This window comes from Squalius cephalus (genome assembly GCF_949319135.1).
Source record: "Squalius cephalus genome assembly, chromosome: 19".
In the NCBI taxonomy this organism is placed as follows: Eukaryota; Metazoa; Chordata; class Actinopteri; order Cypriniformes; family Leuciscidae; genus Squalius; species Squalius cephalus.
In genome coordinates, this window is record NC_137140.1 from 1,847,758 (window position 1) to 1,874,755 (window position 26,998).

The window sequence follows — 26,998 nt, forward strand, 5'->3', positions numbered from 1 at the left end:
AAACTTTTATTTTGGATGCGATTAATTGTTGCGCAGCCCTAGACTGTGTTTTGTGTGTGTGTGTGTGTGTGTCTCTGTGAGTGAGTGAGTGAGTGTGTGTGTCTGAGTGAGTGAGTGAGTGAGTGTACGTGTGTGTGTGTGTGTGTGTGTACGTGTGTGTGTGTGTGTGTACGTGTGTACGTGTGTGTGTGTGTGTGTGTGTGTGTGTGTGTGTGTGTGTGTGTGTGTGTCTGCTCACCGTGAGTTCCTGCTCGAGTCGGTCGAGGCTGCTCTGAGATCCTCTCTTCTTCCTCCTGAGGCCGACGGATTCGCTCTCGTCTCCAGACACGTCTTTATAAAACACACTCGCTCCCACGATGGAGCCGCCGTCACGAGTCTTCCCACCCGACAGGTTCACTCCTGCAGCGCACCACAGCTACACACACACACACACGATCGACACGGTCAAACCACGAGAGTCACCGGAGAACAGCAATCAGAGCGGGAACAGGCTCACCTTCATGGAAGCATCTTTCTCGTCTAAAGGTCGCAGGTACACGGGAACCGGCAGATTCTTGATCTTGTTCTCCGCTTGTCCACCATTAGCAACCTTTAAAAACACAATATGGCGGCTTTAACAAATAAATTAACTTTCTTTATATTTATAGGCAACTTTTTATTGGAATTCTTGCTTTCTCACAATATGCATGATAGAGGTTTATGTCTGATACACAGCAGGGCTATTACAGTGAACTAAAACCATAAACAACAGCAAAAACAAAAATGTTTTCATTTCTTTAAATAAAATAAATGCAAATGAAATACAATATAAAAAAAGTGAACTCTCAGCTATTAGCCAACTTAATGCACTAAAATAACTAAAACTGAAATAAAATTAATAAACCATTTAGAGAAAAAACACACGAAAATTAACTATAACATTATCTCAGTATCAGCGTTTCCATTACCCTTCAAATTGCGCAAATTGAAAATACGCCACAATTTATCAAGAGCTTGAAGCAGATTTGAGGGAATCTCCTCATACGTGCCGCTCTCAGTATTAGAGTCTTTCCTTGCCATTAATGCTTGGAAAACACACTTAGGTCTCCTTCCATTAATAATAATGGCTAGTGCGGCGGCTGAGATATACGCAAACCCACCAAAATACGTTGCCATGATTTCTGGAATGACTGATTGCGAGAGGGAAAAATGACGTTTTAGTCGCATTATGAAATGCTGTCATTTTGCAATCGTTTTTTATCGACATTTAGAAAATATATCGCAAAAGTAATGCGCACATCTGTAATGTACACGCGCGTGGCTGCTGAGACTGAGAGCGCAGTGTTACACAGACACAGTGTGTGTTTGAGATGATACCTTGTATTTGGGAGGTAAACTCCATCCGCACGCCTGTAACCTGCCGTCCTCTTTCTGCACGTGATCCTTCACCTGCCTGTACTGAGCTCTCTTCTGCTCTCGACGAGACACCACACTCTCCACCTCAGCCCTACACACACACACGGAGAGAGAAATTTAACACACCAGGACCACACAAAAAAACGAAAAAAAAAAAAAAAAAAAACATTCCATATGACTATTCCGCATTAATACAATTGTACTATAAAATAAAAAAAACGTTTTATTATTACTAAAATAATTTTTCTTTTATTATTATTTAAATTCTACAATTAAATCAATAAAGAAATATAATACAATTGTACTGTAAAAATATTAATAGCATTTATTAATCATAATAATAATAATAATAATAATAATAATAATAATTATTATTATTATTATTATTATTATTATTGAAAACAATATTTTTGTTTTATCTATTAAAATTATTTAAAAAAAAATCAAGAAAGAAATACAATGGCAAGTATTATTATTAAGATATATTTTAATATTTTCATTTTAATATTATTTTAATTCTAAACATTGAACAAAAAATAGAAATATATTTAAATAAAAAAGAAATATATTGCAATATACTATTGTACTGTATACTAAAAAAAAAAACAATTTATTAATAATAATAATAATAATAATAATAATAGTTATTATTGTCATTATTATTGAAAACAATATAATCCAAATGATAAAAAAAACCTAACAAATCAAGAAAGAAATGGCAATAATACTATTGTGCCATAAAAAAAAAAAAAATGAATTCTGCATTATTATTAACATTATTATTAATATTAAAATGAATAGTGTTACATTTATTATTTAAATAGCAGAAACTTAAATCAATAAAAAAAAAATTATAATACTATTGTACTTTAAAATAAAAACAGGTATTATTAGCATGTATTATTATTATTAATAATAATAATAATAATAATAATAATTATTATTATTATGGAAAACAACATTTTTATTTTATCATTATTTAAATGATAAAAATGAACAAAATCAAGAAAGAAATACAATGGCAATAATACTATTGTACTGTAAAAAAAGTATAATAATTATTATTATTATTAACATTATTATTATTATTACTTTAAAATAAATAAATAAATAAATAAATAAATAATAATAATAAAAATATATATATATATATATATATATATATATATATATATATATATATATATATATATATATATATATATATATATATATATATATATTATTTTTTTTTTTTAAATAATAAAAACTTAAACCAATAAAGAAAGAAATACAATACTATTATACTTGTACAATTACAGAACTAATATTTATGTCTCTTAATTTCTTTGCTTTCAAAAGTTAAACTACAGAGCTCATATTTTGGGCGGAAACCACTAGGGAGACCTTCTCTTTTGCTGAGAACAGATTTATAATCGATTCTTATTGCAACTTTGGCAAGATGCATGTTATAAGCCACTCAAACTCACAGCACTTGCACAGATTTCGGATGATGAGCTGCTTGTGTGTAAAAGAACATATTTGGGCCTTGCTAATGTGTTAATTCTGGACCCAGGCTGAGACGCCATGACATGCATGTGTGTGGAGTGTGTAAGGACGTCACTCACTCCTCGTTGAGGAAGTCGAAGGCTTTGGATTTGTCGCTGGGGAGCTGAGCGATGGTGCTGCTCCTCTTCTTCACCGACGGGACGACCTGTGCGGTGGGAGCGTTGTACTTCAGGTTCACCGGAGCGTCGGGTTTCTTCGCTGTGGTGCCGGACGAGGAGCTGAAGAGTCTGCTGAAACTGGAGGACGAGGGAGAGGAGAGAGACGACACACAGACTCATATGCGGACACAAGCGGCAGCAGGGGTTAGAGGTCAAAGGTTAACCGTTATGGGTTTCTGGGGTCACGTCCCAAATATATGCCAAGCTCTGCCAAACCCAACCGACCCGGTCCGACCATGATCACAGCGTGCAGACACCACATGCTGAACAACAGACAATGCAAACACACCTTCTCTAATATATATATATATATATGAAATACACTAAAGTTCAAAAGATTGGGGTCAGTAGGATTTTTCTTTTTTTTTTTAATTCTTCTATTCAGCGAGGATGCGTGAAATTGATCAAAAGTGACATTAAAGATTTATAATGTGACATTTTTTTTCTCCAAATATATGCTGTTATGAACTCTCGCTATCAAGAAAATATTTGTTTCCACTGAAATCTGAACTGTTTTCAACACTGATAATAATCAAATGTTTCTTGATCATCAAATCATCATATTAGAGTGATTTCTGAAGGATCATGTGACACTAAAGACTGGAGTAATGATGCTGAAAATTCAGCTTTGATCACAGGAATAAATTAGTTTAACATATATTCACATAGTTATTTTAAATTCTAATAATATTTAATTGTTTTTACTGTATTTTTGATCAAATAAATGCAGCCTTGGTGAGCAAAAGAAACATCTATCAAAAACCTTTTAAAAAAAATCTTACGGACCACAATCTTTTGAACAGTAGGCTGCGCGTATATAGTTTTTCCGAAAATATGAAATTCCAGATTTTTTTCGCTCTAATTTTTAAAAACTTATATTAAAAATGTTAGTGATATTTTGGTCATGCTCCCCCGCTCTGTTTTTGTGCAATTAAATTATCTTAATTCTAAAGGCTTTTAGGAATCAACTGGTCTCTTTATTCCAAATAGAGCTGCACGATTCTGGATAAACTGAGAATCATGATTTTTTTGATTGACACGTAATGTGTCATAGCTAGTGCAAGACCAGCATTTGTGGTTTAAAAGTATATAAATGTTTATTTTGTTTATAAAATGTCCACTGGTTTGTCTAGATAAGACTCTTATTCCTCGGCTGGATCGTGTCGAGACTTTGAAGCTGCACTGAAACTCACATCTGGACCTTCGACCAGTTGGACCCCATTGAAGACACTATATGGAGGAAAATACTGGAGTGTTTTCCTCAAAAACCTTCATTTCTTTTCGACTGAAGAAAGAAAGACATGAACATCTTGGATGACGTGGGGGAGAGTAAATTATCAGGAAATGTTCATTCTGAAGTGAACTACTCCTTTAATAGACAGAGCAGAATCATAGTCATTTATGAATTAATAGAGATCGAGATTGCGGTGTTTTAGCGATTAATCGTGCAGCTCTAAATCCTAAACCTACACGTATCGGACTAACACACTCTGTCCCCAACACACCTTCTGCAAACACACAGGACAACATGAGCAGGAGCACAGAGAACACACAGGAGCACACAAGAGGAGAATGAATGGGTTTAAAATAGATGCAAAACCTTAAATGCCCCCAAACGCAAAACCCCAAGTAGACTGAGATGACCTGAGAATGGCATTTCAAAGAAGAAAACAAGCAGCTTTCTGCCAAACCCTTTAAAAGTAAATGTAATGAATGCTCAAGCATTAGTCCCGTGAAGTTTACAGCAATCTAACGGTCTGGCTGTAAATTCCTGTTATGCTTCTGTTAAAGCTTGAAACACAACCCCATTCCCAGGTCCAAGAACACATTTTTGGATTCAAGGATCAAACCAAGTGCAAGTTTTACTAGGTTTTCTAAGATTTACCTACATCCTAGAAGGAAAACAAATAAAAGGGGGACATAAAATGAGATAGTTTGAACGCCAAACCACACAAAAACCAATTTAACAGCACACTTTGAGGAGAACTGAGAAAGTTGTTGCTTACAACTGCCAGATACTGGACTTTTTCTTCTCCGACAAGGCTGGATTCTCTCTTGATGCTCTGTATCGGACAACAAAAACACACTTCAATCAGTGCAAACCAGGCAAAGGCAAACCAGTTTGGAAGTGTGTGCTGATTAGGGCTGGGTATCTTTGAATTTTAACGATTCTGCTTATTGATTCCGATTCTTATCGATTCCTAATTTCGATTCCAATAAGGTAAAAAAACAACAACAAAAAAACTTGGTTTTACATTCACATTTAGTCTTATTGCAAAACATTTAATTGCAGCTGAATATCATGAACAAAAAACAACAGGCTAAAGAACACTTACACAAGGGGCGTTTGCCAATCAAAAATACCATAGAAAAAACAACTAGCCTAACTAATATAAATGTCAAGCATTATTAAAGACAAGTAAACACTCAGTAATTAAAAAAGAACAAATTAAAAACTAGCAATCGCAACAAATAGATACAGCTGAACAAAGATACGATTGAAATAAACAGTTTTTTAAGATTTTCAGGTATTCAGATACAGAAACTGTAATCAAATGTAAAATAACACTGCAGTTTATAAATAATATATACAAATTACAAATATAGTTACAAAAGTTATTCAGTGAAGAACGAGTGACTTTTCTCTTTGCCTTCTGTTGTTTGATTAGTGTTATTATAAAGGAATATTAGTGTTATTATAGAGGAATATTAGTGTTATTATAGAGGAATATTAGGCTGCTGTCCCTTTAAGAGTTGCCCAGTATAGTTACAGCAGTGCTTAAATAGTTTAAAATCACATTAAAATCACTTTTTCTGTGAGCGCGTTTTGAATGTGTGTGTGCAGCACATAAAATAGCGGCGAGTCGTCTCACTCTTGAATTGTTTAAAGTCATATTGAAATGCTTACAAAGGAATCGATAAGAGGAATCGATATTTAAATTTTTTAACAAAGTATCCGATTCCAGAATTGGACTAGATTTTCGATCCCCAACCCGAGTGTTGACTAGAGATGAGCGAGACTGACCGGATCATCTCGGTCCACCTGACGGCCTCCTGCAACTCCATCAGCCGCTCTTTATACTGGTTCCTCTCCATCAGGACTCGAGCCATCTCCACCCGTGTGAAGCGCTTACGCTGGGCCGTCGGCACGTCGCTCTGAGGGACACACGGCCTGTTAGTGTTCAGCACAGCAAAAACTCATCTTTGGAGAGAGCGTTTTACCATACAAACCATGAAATCAAAACTGACATTATACATGACATATTAAGTGTCTATTATACATGATTTATGTGAGCACATCATTGTGTTAATAATCTTGAATCAGAATAAGTTCCTCTTGCAGCATCTCTTCTCTTCTCAGATGATGTGGGCGGGGCTATAACCTGTCACTCACATGAGATCAGCCAATAGCAAACCACAACCATCCAATCAATTCCCCACAGACACAATCAAGCCCCGCCCACATTTGTTCTTGTTCCAGAAGAGTTTCACTCCGATATACAACACAATAGGGGAGCAAAGACAAGCTGTTTTGGGAATACAATGTGATTATAAGACACACTATTTTATAATTTGCATAATTTAGTTTCTGTGGACAAAAAAGTGGATTGTAATGAGCAGCGTTTGTAAACCTGTTACTGTTAAAGGTCTTCCTGCAGTTTTCACAAGTGAAGAAATCAAGTCAGAAGTATTTTACAGTATTTTACAATTATAATATATTTCTGTATTAGATATTATTATTATTATTACAGAATCCCAATCTCAGACAGCGGAGTTTCAGTTGATGATAAAATACTAAAGCTAGGGGTGTAACGGTACGTGTATTCGTACCGAACCGTTTCGGTACAGGGCTTTCGGTTCGGTGCACGTGTGTACCGAATGACTGAATGCAATATTTTGTGTGCGGAACATAGGTACATTTTCGTGTTTCCACACGAACATATTAAGTGGCGGAAGTCTCCGCGTTCAGCGCAAATCCCGCCCTGCAGCTGATTCTAATGTTTTTTCCTATTAGACATTCTCTGGTTTTACCCGTGTTTTACCCGTCGTCACTGTAACAATGAAAAAGACTGCATGGCGAAAAAAAGCTTTTCCGCTTCGTGTGCGCCGCCGCACTCTCCGTTCCGTGGCGTGCGCGCGCGCGTGTGTGTGTGTGTGTGTCGGCCCGCTGCGCTCTCTGCTCAATGTTCGAGTCCGTGTTTGCGCTGCGCGTTCTGCTCTGTGGTTAACGGCCCAAACACTCCAATCATGTACCGATCACGCACTGGAAAAGCAAAGTCCGCTCAAATAAGGTGAAATTTCTCAGTAGTAACTTAGATTTCTGTTTGCTGAGCTGCATGCTGGCAACAATGGTAAAATGACCTGTTCTGATCACATGCTCTGGTAATAATAGCTTTGTATAGCTTTGGACTATATTTTATTTTGATAATTATTAAAAAAGTGGAAAAAAAAATCTTAAATTGATTATGTTGATTGATTATTGAAAAATAATAATACATTAATATATTTGTTTAATATTATTTTAATATAGGGCTATTTTCTGTTCCTGCACTGTAATCATAGTTATTTATTTATATTTTTCATTATATTTTATTATGTGATATTGGTTTGAGACTGAGAGTATTTTATTTAGTGGAGAACTTTGCAGCAGTATTTTATTTCTTATTCTTTTTTTATTTTATATCTATTTTATTATATTTTATTAAAAAGTGTAAACAAATTGTTAAAAAAAAGTTTATAGTAATAAACAACCTGCAGTTTAATGTTTGCATTTCTTTCCCTTACTGTACCGAAAATAAACCGAACCGTGACTTTAAAACCGAGGTACGTACCGAACCGTGATTTTTGTGTACCGTTACACCCCTAACTAAAGCGCAAGGTTTTAACTCTTGCAAGAGAAGAAATTAAGTAAAAAAATATTGTAAATTTACAACTTAAAGTACAATAGTTAATATACTTATGAACTATTCAGTTTTTGTTTTACAGTGCAGCTGTATCACAGTTTTTTCTGTCTATTTTTATTAATATCGAATCCTATTCTCAAGAGTTTCAGATGATGATTAACTTATACTGTTCATATTTTATGCGTTTAATGTGTTGGGAATTTGTCCCAGTGGAATTGAACAAGGATCATTTTAATTTTAAAGGAAATTCTAGTTTCCATTTGAAAATCAGTTGCATTTAGAATTGTTCTCGACTTCCTTGAAATCGAACCGTGAGTCGTCTGACAGATCTGCAATCCTAATCCAGACAGATTTCTAACGTTGACTTACATCATCGTCCTCTTTCGTCTTCACTTTGCCTTCCTCAATCTCAGCTCGGACTCTGTTTGGACAAAAACACAAAAGCTCCGGTCAGAAAGAGCTTCTCTCCGGCTGAATGCTGATGTGTGTCGGTGTGTTTAATGCGAACCGTTTGAGCTCGTCCTCCAGCTCTTTGTTCCTCTCCTCCAGTTTGTCTTTGGTGTGTCTCAGGACCTCCAGTTCTCCCTGAAGAACGTCTTTCTCACACACCAGCTCGTCCACACGAGCGATCAGATCATTCTTCACCACGTTCAGAGCGTTCCTGCAGAAGACACAGCAATGTGGCTTTCAGTGTGTGTTTCACAGTTTATGTCAGGCAAATCCACAGTATAAGTTATGAGTTTGCGGTTTGAATTTAATGTGTTGAGAAAAATAAAACGGCATACTGTGAAATAATACAAAGACATTAAAAAAGAATCTATTACGCCATTTCACAAAGTCTTGCTGTTGTTTGAGGCTCTACTAGAACAGGTTTTCCTGCTTGAATGTTGATTATTCTCCTCATATTCTCCATTGTTGCGGCTCCTCTCTTCCCAGTCTGTCAGTAACGCTCTGTTTACTTCCTGTCTCTATGAAGCCCCTCCTTCTGAACAGCACACTGTGCTCTGATTGGTCAGCTGGAGCAGTGTGTTGTGATTGGTCGAGCGCTCCGAGTGTGTTTGGGAAATGTCCCGCCCCTTAACCGCCAGTTTCAACACACTTCTAACTAACTCAACCAGGCCCCGCCCCTTTATTCTGCGCATGAATTATTATAATGAGGAATACTGTAACGTGTTCGTTCCCGGAAGAAACTCAAGACAACAATGGAGGCGTTTCAGGAGTTCAGAAACACTGACATAGAGTCTCAAAAGCACTTGACATGCATTTTTTGCATACATATGCAGCAAGAAAATATCTAATTTTATAAATGATATAGAGAATAACTCCCACTGGAGGGACTTTGGAAACCTTTTTCATGCTCAAACAGCAACATTACACACTAAAGAAAAACAAACAAACATGATAGTTCCTCTTTACAGAGACATTAAACATTTCCATTGCTCTGTTCTTACCGACTGTATGAGACAGACAATAAACATCCAGTGATGTCGGACTGTTATGAACCCGTTATTTTCAATGAATCAGAAATCAGTCTTAAACTAATGAGTTATCAATGCAAATTGGTTTAACGACTTACCGAATCGATTGAAGCAGTGACCAAATTAACATCTGATCCACTAAACTGACATTATTACTTTGTCACATTGGATTGAACTGAACCAAGAATTGTGTACTTGTGAAAGCAAATGTTAAAAATTTGTAAGGTTACTTACTGGCTGTTTAAATTGCAATATGTAGTACCATACCCTTTTGTTGTAATAAAAGGGTTTAAATACGACTCGTTTAAAAACATTTAGACTTTAGAGTCTCCAGCTGAAGTGATTGCTGTAGCTCCTGTCAAACAGCAGGGGGCAGTAGAAGACTAAACGCAGATTGTTTGGTGTTTTTCAGCCGGTGTAAATCAGAAAACCTAATCCACATTATGACGTACTTTGTCTCCAGTAGCTGAGTGTTCTCATGGATCAGATGTTCGACTTCACGACCCATACCTGCATGACAACAACATAAAACAGATTTCATTTTACACAAATATATATATATATATATGGTAATCATGCACAGATCTCTGAAAACCCCACAAATGCTGATTTGACCATTTCTGAGACAGAACACTTCACCAGAGGATATGTTTACCAGAGAACATGTTTACCAGAGAACACTTACCAAAGAAATTAAGGTCTAAAATTGGCATGCAAACCAAAGAACAAGAAAAAGGATCAGAGAATGACCAAAACAAAATCAAGTGAAATGCAAAGTAATGACGGTTCCAACACTGTCTCCGAACCAGGAGCAACGCGCAACCAAAGCTCTTTATTCCATGTAAATCTGAATTTATCTTAACCCTATAAAGTCTGCTGTATCATATTTGAGTCGCACATTTTTAAGGCCTCTAAATGATCAAAACTTTGCTGATTGATAATTTAGACTTTTTTTCAGCAAGTAAAAGCCTGTTAGTATAACTGTACAAACCTTCAGTGTCTTTCTGCTGCGAAATCTGCACTGATTTTATCAAGTAAACATAATAACTTTTAATATTGTTAGTAATATTTCAACTGGACTGAAGCAGGTTTACATCATTTTTTAGAAAAATGAGTCTCATATTTGATTATCAGGCTTTTGAAGAAGGTTTATGTGATCATCTCTCAATCATTGTATTGCTTTGCATTAAATGTTTTAAAACTACAGGGCTTTGATCATAAAACGAAGCATTAAAATATCATCTTACTAAGACATTATTGGCAGATATTGATATTTATATGCATTTTATGTCAGTATCTGCTGTACTGTTATAAAGATCTCATTGATTTACATTACAAGCATCAGAATTTCATCACTTTATGTCCATATAAATATCAGCATCTGCAGCAAATTTAATATTTTTGCTCAGTTTTCCTCCATATTCTCACTATATCAGACTATATGAGCCATACAAGCCTGATGCATCAGATATGATCCTCAACAATATCTTGTTTGAGGCTTGGATAATGTATGGACAGACGAGCTGCTTGTTGCTGTAAAGTTGTGGCATTGCACCTGGTGAGGATCTGGTGTTGGAGAATAAAAGCAGTGTAAACATACACACCAGAATACTCGTCTGGGGGAAAGAAACGAAGCGCCACAGACATGGAGGAAAGACAACATGATTAGATGGGCTGTGAATGTTAGTGAAGAACCATGGGTTTAAATCAGAAGATGAATAAAAGTCACTGATGTCACTTTACTACTAGAGGAACGTAACACAAAGGAAAAAGATACAGGAACAACAGTCACACACACACACTCAAAAACACAGTCATGAATCACGAAACTCAAAAGAAGAAGCTTTGAATCATGTGCTTTTAAACAAAAGCAGTGTAATATTAGTCACATGATCACTGAGCCAAATCATTATTCACTGATAGTTTCACTGATACTGGATCAGTTTGAGTCATTTAATCATTCAGGCCGGCTCTGTGAATTGTAAGAACTAATTTATCAATAAGATCCGAGAGAGAGATTCAATTAATTCACAAATAAGATGGAAAAAAACTCAATCTGTTCTTCATCCAAAGCTACTGTAAGTTACCGCATGTTATTTCAATTTGTACCACTTTTATGATGCTTTACTGTTATTTTGAGCTTGACAGCCTCAGTTCTCATTCACTTTTATCATACTGAAAATAAAAAATAATAAAAACGGAGATAAAAAATAAAAAAGGATAAAAGATTTTTTTTAAAAAATGTTTAAATCACCCAAAAAATTCTACAACTTTAACTAAAATATAATTAAATATAATAAAATGTATTATATATTTTTAATTATATTATTTTAAATAAATAATTTAAATTATAATTTATAATTGAATATAAAAAAATAAAAACTACAACTAAAATAACACTGATTTTCATCTGTGAATTATTGCGGCTAAAAACTCACCCAGCAGATCAGCACCTTCATCCACGTCTCCTATGAGGTCATTTCCTGCAGACGAGAGCTCCTCGAAGAGCGAGTCGGTGTTCCGGTCGAACGCCATGTTCTCGATGCCTTTACTGGGAGTGCTGGAGAGAGACAGAGAGGATGAACGGACACAAGACACAGAAAGCTTCTTCATCTAATAACGTCCTGATGAAATCCAGAGTGTGTTTGGACTGAGGCTCGGTGTGATGGGGCAAGTCCAGTGAGTGGATGATTGAATCAGCATTGACGAACCTGGAGCCTTTGCATCCGCTCAGGTCCATGTCCAGTTCAGGTGTGGACTCGATGATCGCCTGGACCTCCGATCGCTCCGCGGTCTCACTTTGATCGGCTCCTGAGTGCAAAAATATCAGTTAGGTGTTTTCTAAAGGTCTTAAATTCATCATGCATATGAGACCAAGTTTTTTGGTGCAGATTCATCAAATGTAGTTTGTTTATAAAAGGGGCCTGGCATTCAGTTTACGAGATGCACAGTCCTGTTTATGAGAGTATAAATGGTAAATCACATGAAAAACCTGGAAAGACAGTCTCAAAAACACGCTTTGAAATCGCTGGTGTTTCTGACGTCACAAACTTAAATTTTATTTTTTTTAAAATATGTCATTTTGGTGATCAAAGATCAGTTTTAAGAGATACAATTATTGACTACAGGAGGACTTTAAGAAGATGAGTGAGATCAAATACGCATCTTACAACCATCTACAACATATTAGAGCCCTGCACGGGCCTCAAATCTAGGCCCGAGCCCGGCCCTGGCCCGAGACGCTCAGGCCCTAGCCCGACCCGTGTCCGACAGCTCATCAGAATTATCAGCCCGAGTCCGACCCGAGCCCGGTTTTTTTTTTTTTTTTTTTTTTTCTTCACAGCGGCAGACTGCCATTAAAATATGTCCGTTTTGTTAGTTATGTTTCTTTTCTTTTCATTTCTTTATTAAGCTAATTTAGACAAATGTTGGGAGCATTTAAAAAAAAAAATGACGGCCAAGCAAGCCGAGCCAACAGCGAGTAAAACATGTTTGATCAATTTAGCCTCTCAAATCAACGCTAATACTTTACTCAGCTACAATAAAATCCATAGATGTAAAACACTTCAAGCATATCACACAGACAGTTAGTTTAATGTTTATTTATTAAACCACAGTGAGTAAATTTTTTTTTTAAATACTGAGGCAGGCTCAGGCTGCTCGCAACAGCGCTCGCAAACGAAATGAGCAATAGTCAATCTAAACAAATTAAATAAAATAAATCAAAAACAAACTTGCAGGTTATCTTACCTCAAAAATGCACCACAGAACATGGCCATTCTTTTTTCCCAGTAGTTTCCAACAGTTAAACGAAAATAAAGTCAAATCGAACGAAAAACATCAGACGTTTCCAACAGTTAAACGAAAATAAAGTCCAATCAAACGAAAAGTTAGAATAGTCTCTTACAGAGCATCGTGGAGAAAAAGAATAGCATCCACAGTGGAATATTTTAACCCAGTCCTCTCTTCTATCACTCGCGATTTTTCTCTTAATATTCTCCATTATTTGCACATGAGGTGAATCGTTGGTTGCGCTGACGGGAAAACACTTGTGTGTGCGCGTGCGTGCGTGCGACTGTCATGTCAATGTCAGTGTAAATAATTATAAGATTATGAAAGTTATGAGGTTATTAAATGTCTTTCTATGTTTGTTTTTCTATCGTCGACGTCAACTTCTCATATATTTTTTTTATTAATGTCTAAAAATATAAAAAGAAGGATAGCTCAAAAAAGGCCCGAGGTCCGGCCCGCATGTGAACTATGACGTGAAAATTGGCCCGAAGCCCGGCCCTAGGGGCGTAAAAAAGTCGGGGCCCGTCGGGCTCGGGCTGAAATGCAGGGCTCTACAACATATTACAAACACATCAACGGAAGATCATAAGCAATCTATGGGGATAAATTTGCGTATTCATTGATTGTAAACTGATCTGAAACCACAAGCCTGTAGAACTCTTAAACTTTCACTTTAAACTGGAATGCTCAAATGTATTTAGTCGTCGTGATATGGAAGTTGCGCTGGTCTTTTCTAGTCTATTGTGTCGTATATCCGAGTGAAACGCTTCTGGAACAAGAAAAAATGAGGGCGGGGATTGATTGTGCCTGTGAGGAATTGATTGGATGATTGGATGGTTGTGGTTTGCTATTGGTGGATCTCATGTGAGTGACAGGTTGCCCCGCCCACAGGATTGACGTGCGTGTGACAGTGACATTCGCCCTGCGTCTCAATGTCCACTATCCATCCTAAACAGTGTGTGAGATTAGAAGAAGTGTGTCCCAAAGCATAGTATGCTGAAAAGAGTACGCCAGATGGTCTACGACTTCCAATTTTCGAAGTGTGGATCAGTGCTCACTATAACAGCTAATATTACCCACAACCCACCGCGCTTTGGAGGAGGAACTACAAACATGAGTTAAAAGTGTTAAAAAACTACAAAACATGGCGGATATGCGCGACCAACGGTGAGAGGTTCAGATAAAGGTTTGAGTGACTAATCTGATAAAAAAATATTTATTTAACGTTATCCGTTTCATCTGCAATAACAATGTGGACTTTTATAAAGATCCGTTTGGCCATTAACTTTTAAATGCATCATTCTGCATTAATATGAGGAGAGTCTCCGCATGACAGATCAACGAGAGCGATGAGACCGCTGGCGACAGAATGTGGGCGTGTCAAGCGACGCAAGAAAAGTTCTTTATGCAAATGAGAATCGATTTTCGCGAGCGACAACCAATCGGAAGGAAGACTTTCAGCGGAGCTCACGTCACCGTCTCGAGTGCAAGACAGAAGAGTTCGAGTGACTGTATTTGACTGTAACCACACACATGGATATAATAAAACGATGCACGGAGAAGAAACTGTCGACAGTCTCAGTGAGTTTAATTCACACATTTATAGTTCGAGTGTTTTAATTTTATGATGCAAGTTTAGCACTGCTGCAGTTCCCCCTGCATTATGTTAACTATTAGGGACAAGAAAATTGATTATTTGTCAAATTCGAATGACGTTTTAGTAATTTATTGACAGTATGAGTGAGTTTAATTTGTAGATTGATCGATCGTTAATCTAGTAAATGATTTAATCCACTGAACACTGCTGTGGTAATATAAAAACTCTCCCAACAGCATACTGTGTCTTTTGAGCCTAATTCCTAGTGAAATTAAAATGCTATAGTTGTATACATCACTTGTGATGGAAGGCGAATGGAGACGCAGCGTTGGCTTCACCTGTGGATGGCGTCTCTGATGCCTCCTCCTCCTGTACGCTGATGTTCTTCAGTCGGTCTGGTTTAGCGCTCCTCGAGTCCGTGTTCCCGTGCGAACCCTCGGCCTCCTCCTCCACCGACACCATGAGCACATCAGACTCGGGTTTGGATCGTCCCCGACCAGCGCCAGAAAGTTCATCCTGATAACAACAGACAGATAGATTGTTTTATATAATGCCATGTCAGCATCTAAGGCTATTCTCATGGCAAAAATTAAATTACAAAAATAGAAATATCATATAAATACAATAAAACCAAGCAAACAAACACAAATCATATTATATATATTTTTTTTATTAACATATGTGACCCTGGATCACGTCACCAGTCTCGAGTATATTTGTGACAATAGCCAACAATACATGTTATGGGTCAAAATTATCGATTTTTAATTTATGCCAAAAATACCGTAAATATATAAAACATGTATTTTTGTGAATGAATGCAGCACAATCGCGAACATAAATGCACAACTTTAAAGGAGATTTTCTCAATGTTTTGATTTCTTTGCACCCTCATATTACAGATTTTCAATAGTCGTATCTCGGCCAAATATTGTCCTATCATAACAAACCATCAATGGAAAGCTTATTTATTCAGCTTTCAGATGATGTATAAATCTCAATTTAAAAATATTGACCCATGTGACTGATTTTGTCATCCAGGGTCACAAAAATCCAAAACCTTTTCAGGCATAATCTAAATAAGTCCTTAAGTGAAATAACTTAATAAAAGAGCATTTTACTTGTATTAAGCCCAGGACAGTCCAATAAAATGTGTTTAACAGAGAGGGGAATCTTACAAAACATGCATAAAGTTGGGTCTTCACCTTTTAAGCAAAAAAGCATGACTTGTATGACAGTATACGACATCTGGTGAATACCACTGGATCAGATCTTAGTGATTAAAAGTCTAAAGTTTGACATTTCCAGATGAATTTCAGTCACTTATTATTATTCTTGCCACTTATCCGATATATACACCGATTAATAATAGGTCTGATATCGGAGGGAGGAATTTTCCTGAAAACAAACCCAGGTGAAATGAAGCTTTACCAGCGGCATAAGCCATCGAGTCATAGTAGGAATTTATAAAGGAATAGTCATCAACTGCACATATGTGCTAAATGGGACTGTCCACATTAATCATGAAGATTAACACAATTATTCAAGTCTAGAAAGTCATCAGCACACCATGATACCGTACGGAGGACAGAAACACTGCATGCACATTCATTTAGAAAGATTATTATGTTATGTTTGTTATGTTATGTTATGTTATGTTATGTTATGTTATGTTATGTTATGTTATGTTATGTTATGTTATGTTATGTTATGTTATGTTATGTTATGTTATGTTATGTTATGTTATGTTATACAAACTAAATATTTTTAGTCTCCATTTTGTATATTCAACTGAGATTTTAACCACATAAATAATGACTGAATGTTCAGTAATTGAGAAAAAAGTGAAGAAAAAACACTGACATTCAAAAAACAAACAAAAAAACACACGATTTGGTGCAATAATAATCAACATAAAAAAATTAAAGAAATATTCCAGGTTATCGTTTACCAGAATTCACTGTTAATTATTTTTTAATACAATGAATAGAGATTTAAAAAAAAGCTTCAAAAATGAAACATAAGCACCATAAAGACCCTTTCCATGTTTCCTATTCATTTTTAGAAGTCTGACGTTGGAATTAACCAGGAATATTCCTTTGGATACATTGCAGGCGATAACATCAACCACACAGATGCTGAATGCAACCGCATCTGAAACTTCACCAGGGATCCTGACATCATGTGTGAGTCCACATGAGCGGTGTATGTGTTACATCCTAACAGATGTTATGTTTATATGTTACATCCTAACAGATGTTATGTTTATATGTTACATCCTAACAGATGTTATGTTTATATGTTACATCCTAACAGATGTTATGTTTATATGTTACATCCTAACAGATGTTATGTTTATATGTTACATCCTAACAGATGTTATGTTTATGTTACATCCTAACAGATGTTATGTTTATATGTTACTTATGTTTATATGTTACATCCTAACAGATGTTATGTTTATATGTTACTTGTTATGTTTATATGTTACATCCTAAAAGATGTTATGTTTATATGTTACATCCTAAAAGATGTTATGTTTATGTTACTTGTTATGTTTATGTTACATCCTAACAGATGTTATGTTTATGTTACATCCTAAAAGATGTTATGTTTATGTTACATCCTAACAGATGTTATGTTTATATGTTACTTGTTATGTTTATGTTACATCCTAACAGATGTTATGTTTATATGTTACTTATGTTTATGTTACATCCTAACAGATGTTATGTTTATATGTTACTTGTTATGTTTATATGTTACATCCTAACAGATGTTATGTTTATATGTTACTTGTGTTTATATATTACTTATGTTTATATGTTACATCCCAACAGATGTTATGTTAATATGTTACTTGTTGTGTTTATATATTACTTGTTATGTTTATATGTTACATCCCAACAGATGTTATGTTTATATGTTACTTGTTATGTTTATATGTTACATCCTAACAGATGTTATGTTTATATGTTACTTGTTATGTTTATATGTTACATCCTAACAGATGTTATGTTTATATGTTACATCCTAACAGATGTTATGTTTATATGTTACATCCTAACAGATGTTATATTTATATGTTACTTATGTTTATATGTTACATCCTAACAGATGTTATGTTTATATGTTACTTGTTATGTTTATATGTTACATCCTAACAGATGTTGTGTTTATATGTTACTTGTTATGTTTATATGTTACATCCTAACAGATGTTGTGTTTATATGTTACTTGTTATGTTTATATGTTACATCCTAACAGATGTTGTGTTTATATGTTACTTGTTATGTTTATATGTTACATCCTAACAGATGTTATGTTTATATGTTACTTGTTATGTTTATATGTTACATCCTAACAGATGTTGTGTTTATATGTTACTTGTTATGTTTATATGTTACATCCTAACAGATGTTGTGTTTATATGTTACTTGTTATGTTTATATGTTACATCCTAACAGATGTTATGTTTATATGTTACTTGTTATGTTTATATGTTACATCCTAAAAGATGTTATGTTTATATGTTACTTGTTATGTTTATATGTTACATCCTAACAGATGTTGTGTTTATATGTTACTTGTTATGTTTATATGTTACATCCTAACAGATGTTATGTTTATATGTTACTTGTTATGTTTATATGTTACATCCTAAAAGATGTTATGTTTATATGTTACATCCTAAAAGATGTTATGTTTATGTTACATCCTAACAGATGTTATGTTTATATGTTACTTGTTATGTTTATGTTACATCCTAACAGATGTTATGTTTATATGTTACTTGTTATGTTTATGTTACATCCTAACAGATGTTATGTTTATATGTTACTTGTTATGTTTATATGTTACATCCTAACAGATGTTATGTTTATATGTTACTTGTTGTGTTTATATGTTACTTGTTGTTATGTTTATATGTTACATCCTAACAGATGTTATGTTTATATGTTACTTGTTGTGTTTATACATTACTTGTTATGTTTAGATGTTACATCCCAACAGATGTTATGTTTATATGTTACTTGTTGTTATGTTTATATGGTTTATATGTTAATAGATGGTTGCAGGCAGCAGTTTGTGGAGTAAGAATGCAAAGAAACACTTCACTATCCACACAAAAAGAGTCATGGATGTGGAGACAAGCCAAACACTACACACTACACACTACACACACTACACACTAGACACACTACACACTACGCTGCACTGCGGCTGCCGTGAAGATTACGGCAGGACTATCGGACGGCTACCTTACTGGAGTCGGTCCACTGGGTTTCCAAACTGTCCTGTGAACTCTTACCGTCCGCCTCCAACTGCCCAGAGAGAAACGCACAGTAAAAACATCAATGGTGGCACTTTATTCGGCCAGGTGGCTGATGGGAACTGCATTGCCATTATATAAAGAGGAAAACATGACGGTTCTTCCCCAAAAGAGCATCAGGAGCAAGCTCGTCAAATCCAGATTAAGCTGTAACAACGGTGAAATGAAATGTAGGCCAGGATTACACACAATCTGTGTCTCATGGTCGATCAATGCATGACAGAGAGTTTATTAAGGGAATTTGTACTTTGTGTTTTTATGGTGCAAAAGCCAGATTGAACTTCACCCGTGCGCATCCTTATGGACATCCTTATTTTTTAGTTTTGTTTTTTTGATCATTTTGCCTGTGTTAATGCCGACTGCATACATTTTTGGCTCGATTCTAGCAGTTTTAGAGTTCAACGTGTTTCATTTTATATAAAATAATGTTCATAAATCATTTTCTTGAACATAAAAGGGATAGTTCACCCAAAAACGAAAATTAGCCCATGATTTACTCGCCCTCATCCTATAGGTGTATATGACATTCTTCTTTCAGACGAATACAATCAGAGTTATATTAAAAAATGTCCTGGCTCTTCCAAGCTTTATAATGGCAGTGAATGGGCACCTTTTTTAAAAATCCATTCAAGTGCATCTGTCCATCATAAAAGTGCATCTATAAAGGCCTTCTAAAAGGTGCCCATTCACTCCCATTATAAAGCTTGAAAGAGCCAGGACATTTTTTAATATAACTCTGATTGTGTTCGTCTGAAAGAAGAATGTCATATACACCTAGGATGACTTCAGGGTGAATGAATCATGGGCTAATTTTCATTTTTGGGTGAACTATCCCTTTAAACCACAGCTTTCTATTATGTTTTTTTTGGTTTCACTTTTTAAACTTTTTTTACTTCAACAATAATCTACAAAGGGTCTTCTTTAAAATAAGACCATACGTAAGTCTGTGCTCCTGACATTTTTATGACAGTTGTTTGACATTAACATGAGATGACAATGGGAACCCATTTAATTCACATAATGTGATGCATTTCTGAACTCGAAAAAGTGATGTTGTTTCTGAGGCCGAGGATCGGCTATTACATTTTATGAAAGACATTTTCTTCCTTACAATAACAAAACAATAAACCATGAACAATAAGACCAGATAATATTAACATTTTATTTCATGTTGACTTTAAAGACCATATTTATTTGCCACTGTAACGAAAACTTTTTTGATGCCTTAATATCAACTCAGGCTCATTAGAAAAATGGGCATTTATGCAAAATGATTAAGTTGCTTGAACTAGGGATGCACGATATATCAGCCACCATATCGGTATCGGCCGATATATGATCATTTTTAATGTTATCGTTATCGGCCCAATAATAAAATTTGGCTGATATATTAAAGCTGATAAATAATGTATTATCTCCTTCAGCTGAGACGCTTCAGATGCCACTGTTCAACATGATGGCTTTGAATTGCTTGAAATATGATTGAATCACTTCAATAAGGAAAATACAGAAAGTGCAACATGTGCAGCGCAAGTCTGTCATATCGGCTACATAAAATTATCATGAGAACATCATTATAATTGTGTGATTGGGACATGATGAGACTTTTGTTTTTGTAATCAGGATCTCAACATTTTTTAAAAATGTGGATTTAGATTTATCGGCCAATATATCGGTTATCGGTTTTCAAATATAAAGAATTATCGGTATCGGCCAAAACGTTCATATCGGTGCTTTCCCTAGCTTAATAATGCAGGACAGACACTAAACCTGATCAATAGTGTTCACAAAAGCAAACCTGACATTTGCTGAAGCAACCGTGTCAATAATCTGCCCCTGTAATCATCATCTGTGTGAGAAGGAATCAAAGTTGTAAGTGTTTTACTGCCTCTAGTGTTTATTTCAGCTGGAAACTGCAGTGAATTATATAGGTGTGTTCTCAATCTCATTGAGCCTTTTTTGCCTTAATATTAGTGTGTTATTACATGCTCAGTATGTCTTTCTCTATTAACAAAGTATATCAGAAGATGCATGAGTGAAAATGTGAATGTTGTCGTTTCTGGCTTTGTAATTGTGTGTGTCTACACAGCGGCCGTTGCCCTCAAGCTCTTCTGATAATGAGATGTTTTATTAATATGCCTTTTCAAAACAGCACTACACCTGGTGCTCTATAAAAAGAACCAAAGCTCTCATTAAAATCAATCGGTTATGGAAGAGCAACTAATCCACAGCGAGTGGCAGGAACCGATAATAGGTTTTACACAAGCACCGACTTCAAAAGCGCTTTTCCTCACTGACATATGCGCACAAACCAACAAAAGCACAAGCGCGCACAAAACAAAACCCTTTGCAGGATGCTCCCCGACTCTCTGGTGTTTCCATGGCAGAATGTGCCCACTTCTCCTCAGAGGCATTTAACCTGAGGAGAGGCTGACAGCGAGGCATGGCCTAGTTTCTCATATCTCCCAGAAGCCCGAGACTCTGGAGGATGATATAGAGAGAAATGCAGAGTCATGAAGCGCACAAAGGCCAGTCTGTATCGCTCCACAGTGGGAGTCTGATGGAGCCTTTGTGCTTCTGAAACTCACTGGCCTTATAATGAGAAATCAAATATTCACTGAAGAGCCGGATGCATACCTACTAGGGCTGTCAAAACGGCTGGAGAGAAGACATTTCTTTCTTAAATATTAGCAAAATTTTAATTATATTTGAATTCTAACGTCAATACTTAATGTTAGAGGGGAAAAGGCACGGTGTTGTCTCCTGTGCCCACAAGAGGGCGCAAACGAGCGCAATAAACAAATATAAGCCAAATCAAGCATCGCATCTTTCATTGAAATGAAATGACATCCAACTTTTTTAAAATGCATTAAATTTTGAAACAATTGTTCTTAAATAAAATATAATTTCCTTAATGTGCAAGCAAGGAAAATTAGGTTACAAAAGTGCATAAAACTGTGTTCGTGCATCAGTAACCGGAGAAAACACACTTCAACAGACGCGTAATGAACAACATGAACACAAAATAACAAACTGACATTCATAAACAATACATATTGTTCGTCAGAAACACCAGACGGTCCACTTGATCTGAGCAAGTGCTGAGCGCTTTCTGTTGACAGTGTTTCCAGCTGATGAAAACACACACACACACACACACACGATGTGCAGGTTTGGTCAAGTATGTCGTTGCACGATTTTTGCCACCAACTGAGAGGGTTTTCTTCACCATTTCCCAAATGAACAACGCAGCCGCACCGCGCTGCACTGGATAAGCTAACAAAAACAAACCGCGTCAGTGACGTCATCGTCATGTCTCACGCGCCTCTTGACACACCAAAAATGTGCAGTTTTTTTTAATTCGACAAATATTCTTAATTTTTATTTTTATTTGACAGCCCTAATACCCACTGCGACTTTCAAAAGTCTCCGCAATGAAAATAAAAACGATTAAATAATGGGTTGAGCCTCCACAACTTTCTGATATCAGACTAATCAAAGCATCAACAACAACTATTCGGTGTTCAGAAACTCGTCCAGTCATGATGAGGTAATAGGGATGAAGCAGAATAGATGATATTATTCATAAAACTCAGAAGAAAGAGATACGCTGCCAAACGGTGGGCTGTTTCTGTCTGGGTGTAGCACCTACAGCACTATCTGGCACATTAATTGACCCTTCGCAGGGAGTTTGATTGACAGGCGATCTGACCAATCATAATCCGCCATCCACCATTTTTGTCCGACAAAGCAGTCAGAATTCGTAGATTAACGTCGGTGGATTTGAACTTGAAAAGCGGAGTGTACTGACGTCTTTCCGCGGTTAAAACAACATTCCTTCTGATGTTCATTCATGTTTATCTGATGCTATAAATGGACTAGAAGGAAGAGATGATCGGTTTCACAAGCCGCTTTAACAGATCGATCTGTCAGACACATTAAAGAGACACAAAACACTATTTATGGTTTACATTTCTTTAAAAAATTACCAAATTTAAAAGTTAGGACTGTGTTTAATATCAAAAGTAAGCTGGTGTGTCCTGTGTGTCAGTGTTGTCAGTGTCCTCTCTGCGATGTGTGTTTCACTGCGTGAGAACATGGTGTGGCGTGAGAGAGGCGTGGCTTGTCGGACATAGCAACAGTAACTAAAGGGGGCGGGTCTTTGCGAACGGTCAATTGGTGGCTCATGTTGCACTTTCTCCCATTCATTAGTAATATGAGTGCACTCTCTTGGTATATCTAAAGTCTTTGGCTCTGTTGTGTGGCTCCTCATCAGACTGACAGCTGAAATATGACCGGCATCCTTCACAAACTCCTGCATCAGGCCTAGATTGAGATCAAGGTCAGTCTATCCTAGAAACCTACAATGCCATCATTGCTGATAAAATCAATGCGAATAAGGGGAGAGGAGTGGATTCAGATCTGGCAAGTCTAGTGGTCGATTAAAATGGGGTTTCCCAAAATCCCAATGGCCAATCCCTCATATTCTCCATAGTTGCAGCTCCTCTCTTCCCAGTCTTGTCAGTAACGCTCTGTTTACTTCCTGTCTCTATGACGCCCCTCCTTCTGAAAAGCACACTGTGCTCTGATTGGTCGGCTGGAGCAGTGTGTTGTGATTGGTCGAGCGCTTTGAGTGTGTTTGGGAAATGTCCCGCCCCTTAACCGCCAGTTTAACACACTACTAACTAACTAACTCAACCAGGCCCCGCCCCCTTTATTCTGCGTATGAATTATTATAATGAGGAATATATTCGTTCCCGGAAGAAACTCAAGACGGAGGCGTTTCAGCGAGATCAGAAACACTGACACTGATATAGAGAATAATTTATGCTTTGGAACTTTGCAGAACTTTTTAATGCTCAAATTACACAATAAAAACAGATGAACATGTAAAAATGCACTAAAAGCGAAAGTCGAATTAAATGTGAAATTTTGAAGTAGAAACACTAAAATAGAACTTTCTTGTAGTAACCAACATTCCAATGATCTTAATGTAAAAAAATACAAAAAATAGTGCACATGAGTTGAGTGGTTTGTTTGTCTTTAGCTTCGAGGGTTGAGAACATAAACATGCCAGGAAGAGGTTGAAGGCAAATGATTACTTCATCAACATGAATATGTATGAAGGGGCCTAGAGTCGTGGATCTGTGTAGGACAGGGAAAGTTCCAGAGTGAGGAAAGCAAAGCATTCTGGCCCGTGTTAGGGCTCTGATTAAGCATGCAGGGCACAGCAGACACTCAGAATGAGCTTGCTTCCCGCTGGCACTGTTCGCTCAGGCTTCTTTAACATATGTTCCTTTCAGAGGGGGAAGCTCTCCGTCTCTCTCTCTATCTGTCTCTCTCTCTCTCTCTGTCTCTCTCTCTCTCTCTCAATACTAACGAACTGTGTCGTCATTGCCTTTGTTCCCTAAAAACCAATGTTCAGTTTCTGGGAAGCTGATAACAGCCTCTGCTGGGATGATGACACAACATGATCAGTCTACAGTAGGGCTGGGTATTGACACACACTTCATGATTCGTCTTATTTGAGAACCGATTCTGATCACCGAAAAAAGACTATTCTTAACAACAATGTATTTTAAGTATAAAAAAATTAAGAGATGAGAAAGTGTCACATCTTTATTTATTGCCAAGCAACATAATGCAACATATTCCATTCTCTCTCTCTTAAAAGGCGATTAGGAACAACTTAGAGCTTAACAAATATAGCATTCTTGATTTAAAAATAGAACAACAGAAGAGTCTTTATCAACCGAAAGTAATCAAATGTAAAACACTACATAGTCTTCGCTGTATGAATTAAATAGAGATTAATCCTACTAAATCTACTAAAGAGCAGAGCAGGAATATTAGGCTGCTGTCACTTTAAGACCGATTGCACGGATCCAATATACTGATACACATACGACTTATTTCCCTGAAGGCATAAGCGACGATGTTTAAGCGAACACTCACCAAGCTAGGCATTTTGACACATTTCTGTGTTTTTAAGCTCAAAGTTCACACTCTCGGTGTTGCACTCCGCCTCGAGACGTCAAGTTTGGGCTTTTAGGGAGGAAAGAAAGCGCGCCGCTTTGAAGATTGTCTTGCGAGTTTTGCGATCAATTGGAGCACCCTTACACCGTGTCCTAACCAGACGCGATGCGATAAGATTCCAGAGACAAATAATGTGTCTGTCCACACTAGACGCGACACGACTGCGAGATGTGTCAAAATCAAAACCCACAGCCAATCAGAACAGCATGTGGGCGGAGTCAGCCAATCAGAACAGCGTGTGGGTGGAGTCAGCCAATCAGAACAGTGTGTGGGCGGAGTCAGCCAATCAGAACAGCGTGTGGGAGGAGTCAGCCAATCAGAACAGCATGTGGGCGGAGTCAGCCAATCAGAACAGTGTGTGGGCGGAGTCAGCCAATCAGAACAGTGTGTGGGCGGAGTCAGCCAATCAGAACAGCATGTGGGCGGAGTCAGCCAATCAGAACAGTGTGTGGGTGGAGTCTCGCGGCACCAGAGAGTAATCTTGACGGCACTTGCAAGAAAATGGATAAGTCGCTACATAATCAAATATTACACCATTTAAACATTATTCAAATACATAGGCTGAGTTACTAGAACAACCTTTGTCAAAGAATACACTTGTTTGTTCACAGTTTGAACGTTCTTGTTTCCATTTGTTTAATTTCAAGATCTGAGGTGAATTATACACTGTTGCTTTTACAGCCACAAAGCTGGAGCACTAAATGATATTCAGAGTCACATGACACGCTTTTAACATTAAATAAAGCACATAAACAGTCCCTGAGATCATCATCGCCACACTTTGTGTTTGTTGTTCCAGCGCGACGTCGCAGAAAAATAGAAACCGTTTCTAAAATAGAATCTTCGTGGCTGGTTAGGACAAACACTCTCATTAACGTGGAAAACAACCTTTTATCGCACGTCGCGTGTAGTTAGGATACGGCGTAAGGTACAATACATGTCCATTCATCTTTAAAGCTGTAAACTATACAGGGACCTTGTCAGTTGGTAAATTACTATAATATTAAAGAGTACAAACTATTAAATTAACTGCTACTTATTTTTAGATATATTAATTTTTCAAATAATAACTTAAGTGATATAATTATATTTCGTTTTTGAAATCTAAACATGGTATCTGTCATAAACTTGTTTTCATGACGGATTTATTCAAACATTTACTTTCTGCGGTTGAAACACTGATTGATGGATCACATGAGACATGATTGATTTCAGGAAGTTGTTCTGTATCTTTCATCATTCCTTCTGATGTTTATTTGCTGCTGTAACTAGTAGTGAAGAGGAAGAGATGATCGCTTCATCTGTCACACACATTAAAGAGACACAAACACACATTTATTGTCCCTAACTTCTATGATAATATTGACAGAATTTGAAATCTGAGACTTTATTTCATATCAAAAGCATCAAAGCACAAAGCTTATTGTAATTATTGGATGGCAGGCGCTACAAATAATGTTTAGTATTTTGTTTTGTCTCTGCATCAAAACAGCACAGAACAAAATTCAGATCTTAGGTTTTAATAATTAAAATGAGAATCGAGTAAAATCGAGAAATCGATATTGTCAAGCCAGCCCTGATGTCTTTAAAGTCCCCCGTAGTCAATCATTTTATCCCTTAAAACTCATCTTTGATCACCAAAATAACATATTTAGATCTCATTTAGTATGCGCGGTTCTATGAATATGCAAATGAGCCCCGCCTCCACTCACTCACTCAGCTCAGAGATCCACTGGTTGACGATCACACGTTGATCT

The 26,998-nt window shown here is 36.5% G+C and overlaps 1 protein-coding gene across 11 annotated transcripts in view; it reads right to left on the bottom strand.

Annotated features, from left to right (window-relative positions):
* Nucleotides 1-26,998, bottom strand: part of spag9b (sperm associated antigen 9b) — a 100,891-nt gene that overhangs the window by 23,697 nt on the left and 50,196 nt on the right. For 6 of the 11 annotated variants that reach the window (XM_079851964.1, XM_079851971.1, XM_079851966.1 and 3 more), the window contains 13 exons: nucleotides 19,135-19,197; nucleotides 15,211-15,388; nucleotides 12,195-12,294; nucleotides 11,922-12,043; nucleotides 9,936-9,993; nucleotides 8,514-8,666; nucleotides 8,375-8,426; nucleotides 6,127-6,257; nucleotides 5,108-5,164; nucleotides 3,003-3,179; nucleotides 1,357-1,486; nucleotides 497-589; nucleotides 239-415 (listed from right to left, as the gene is read on the bottom strand). In XM_079851964.1, the coding sequence (XP_079708090.1) occupies nucleotides 239-415; nucleotides 497-589; nucleotides 1,357-1,486; nucleotides 3,003-3,179; nucleotides 5,108-5,164; nucleotides 6,127-6,257; nucleotides 8,375-8,426; nucleotides 8,514-8,666; nucleotides 9,936-9,993; nucleotides 11,922-12,043; nucleotides 12,195-12,294; nucleotides 15,211-15,388; nucleotides 19,135-19,197 (1,491 nt within the window). The remainder of the gene's footprint in view (nucleotides 1-238; nucleotides 416-496; nucleotides 590-1,356; nucleotides 1,487-3,002; nucleotides 3,180-5,107; nucleotides 5,165-6,126; nucleotides 6,258-8,374; nucleotides 8,427-8,513; nucleotides 8,667-9,935; nucleotides 9,994-11,921; nucleotides 12,044-12,194; nucleotides 12,295-15,210; nucleotides 15,389-19,134; nucleotides 19,198-26,998) is intronic. The other 5 variants (XM_079851968.1, XM_079851963.1, XM_079851969.1 and 2 more) reach the window with 1 other exon arrangement.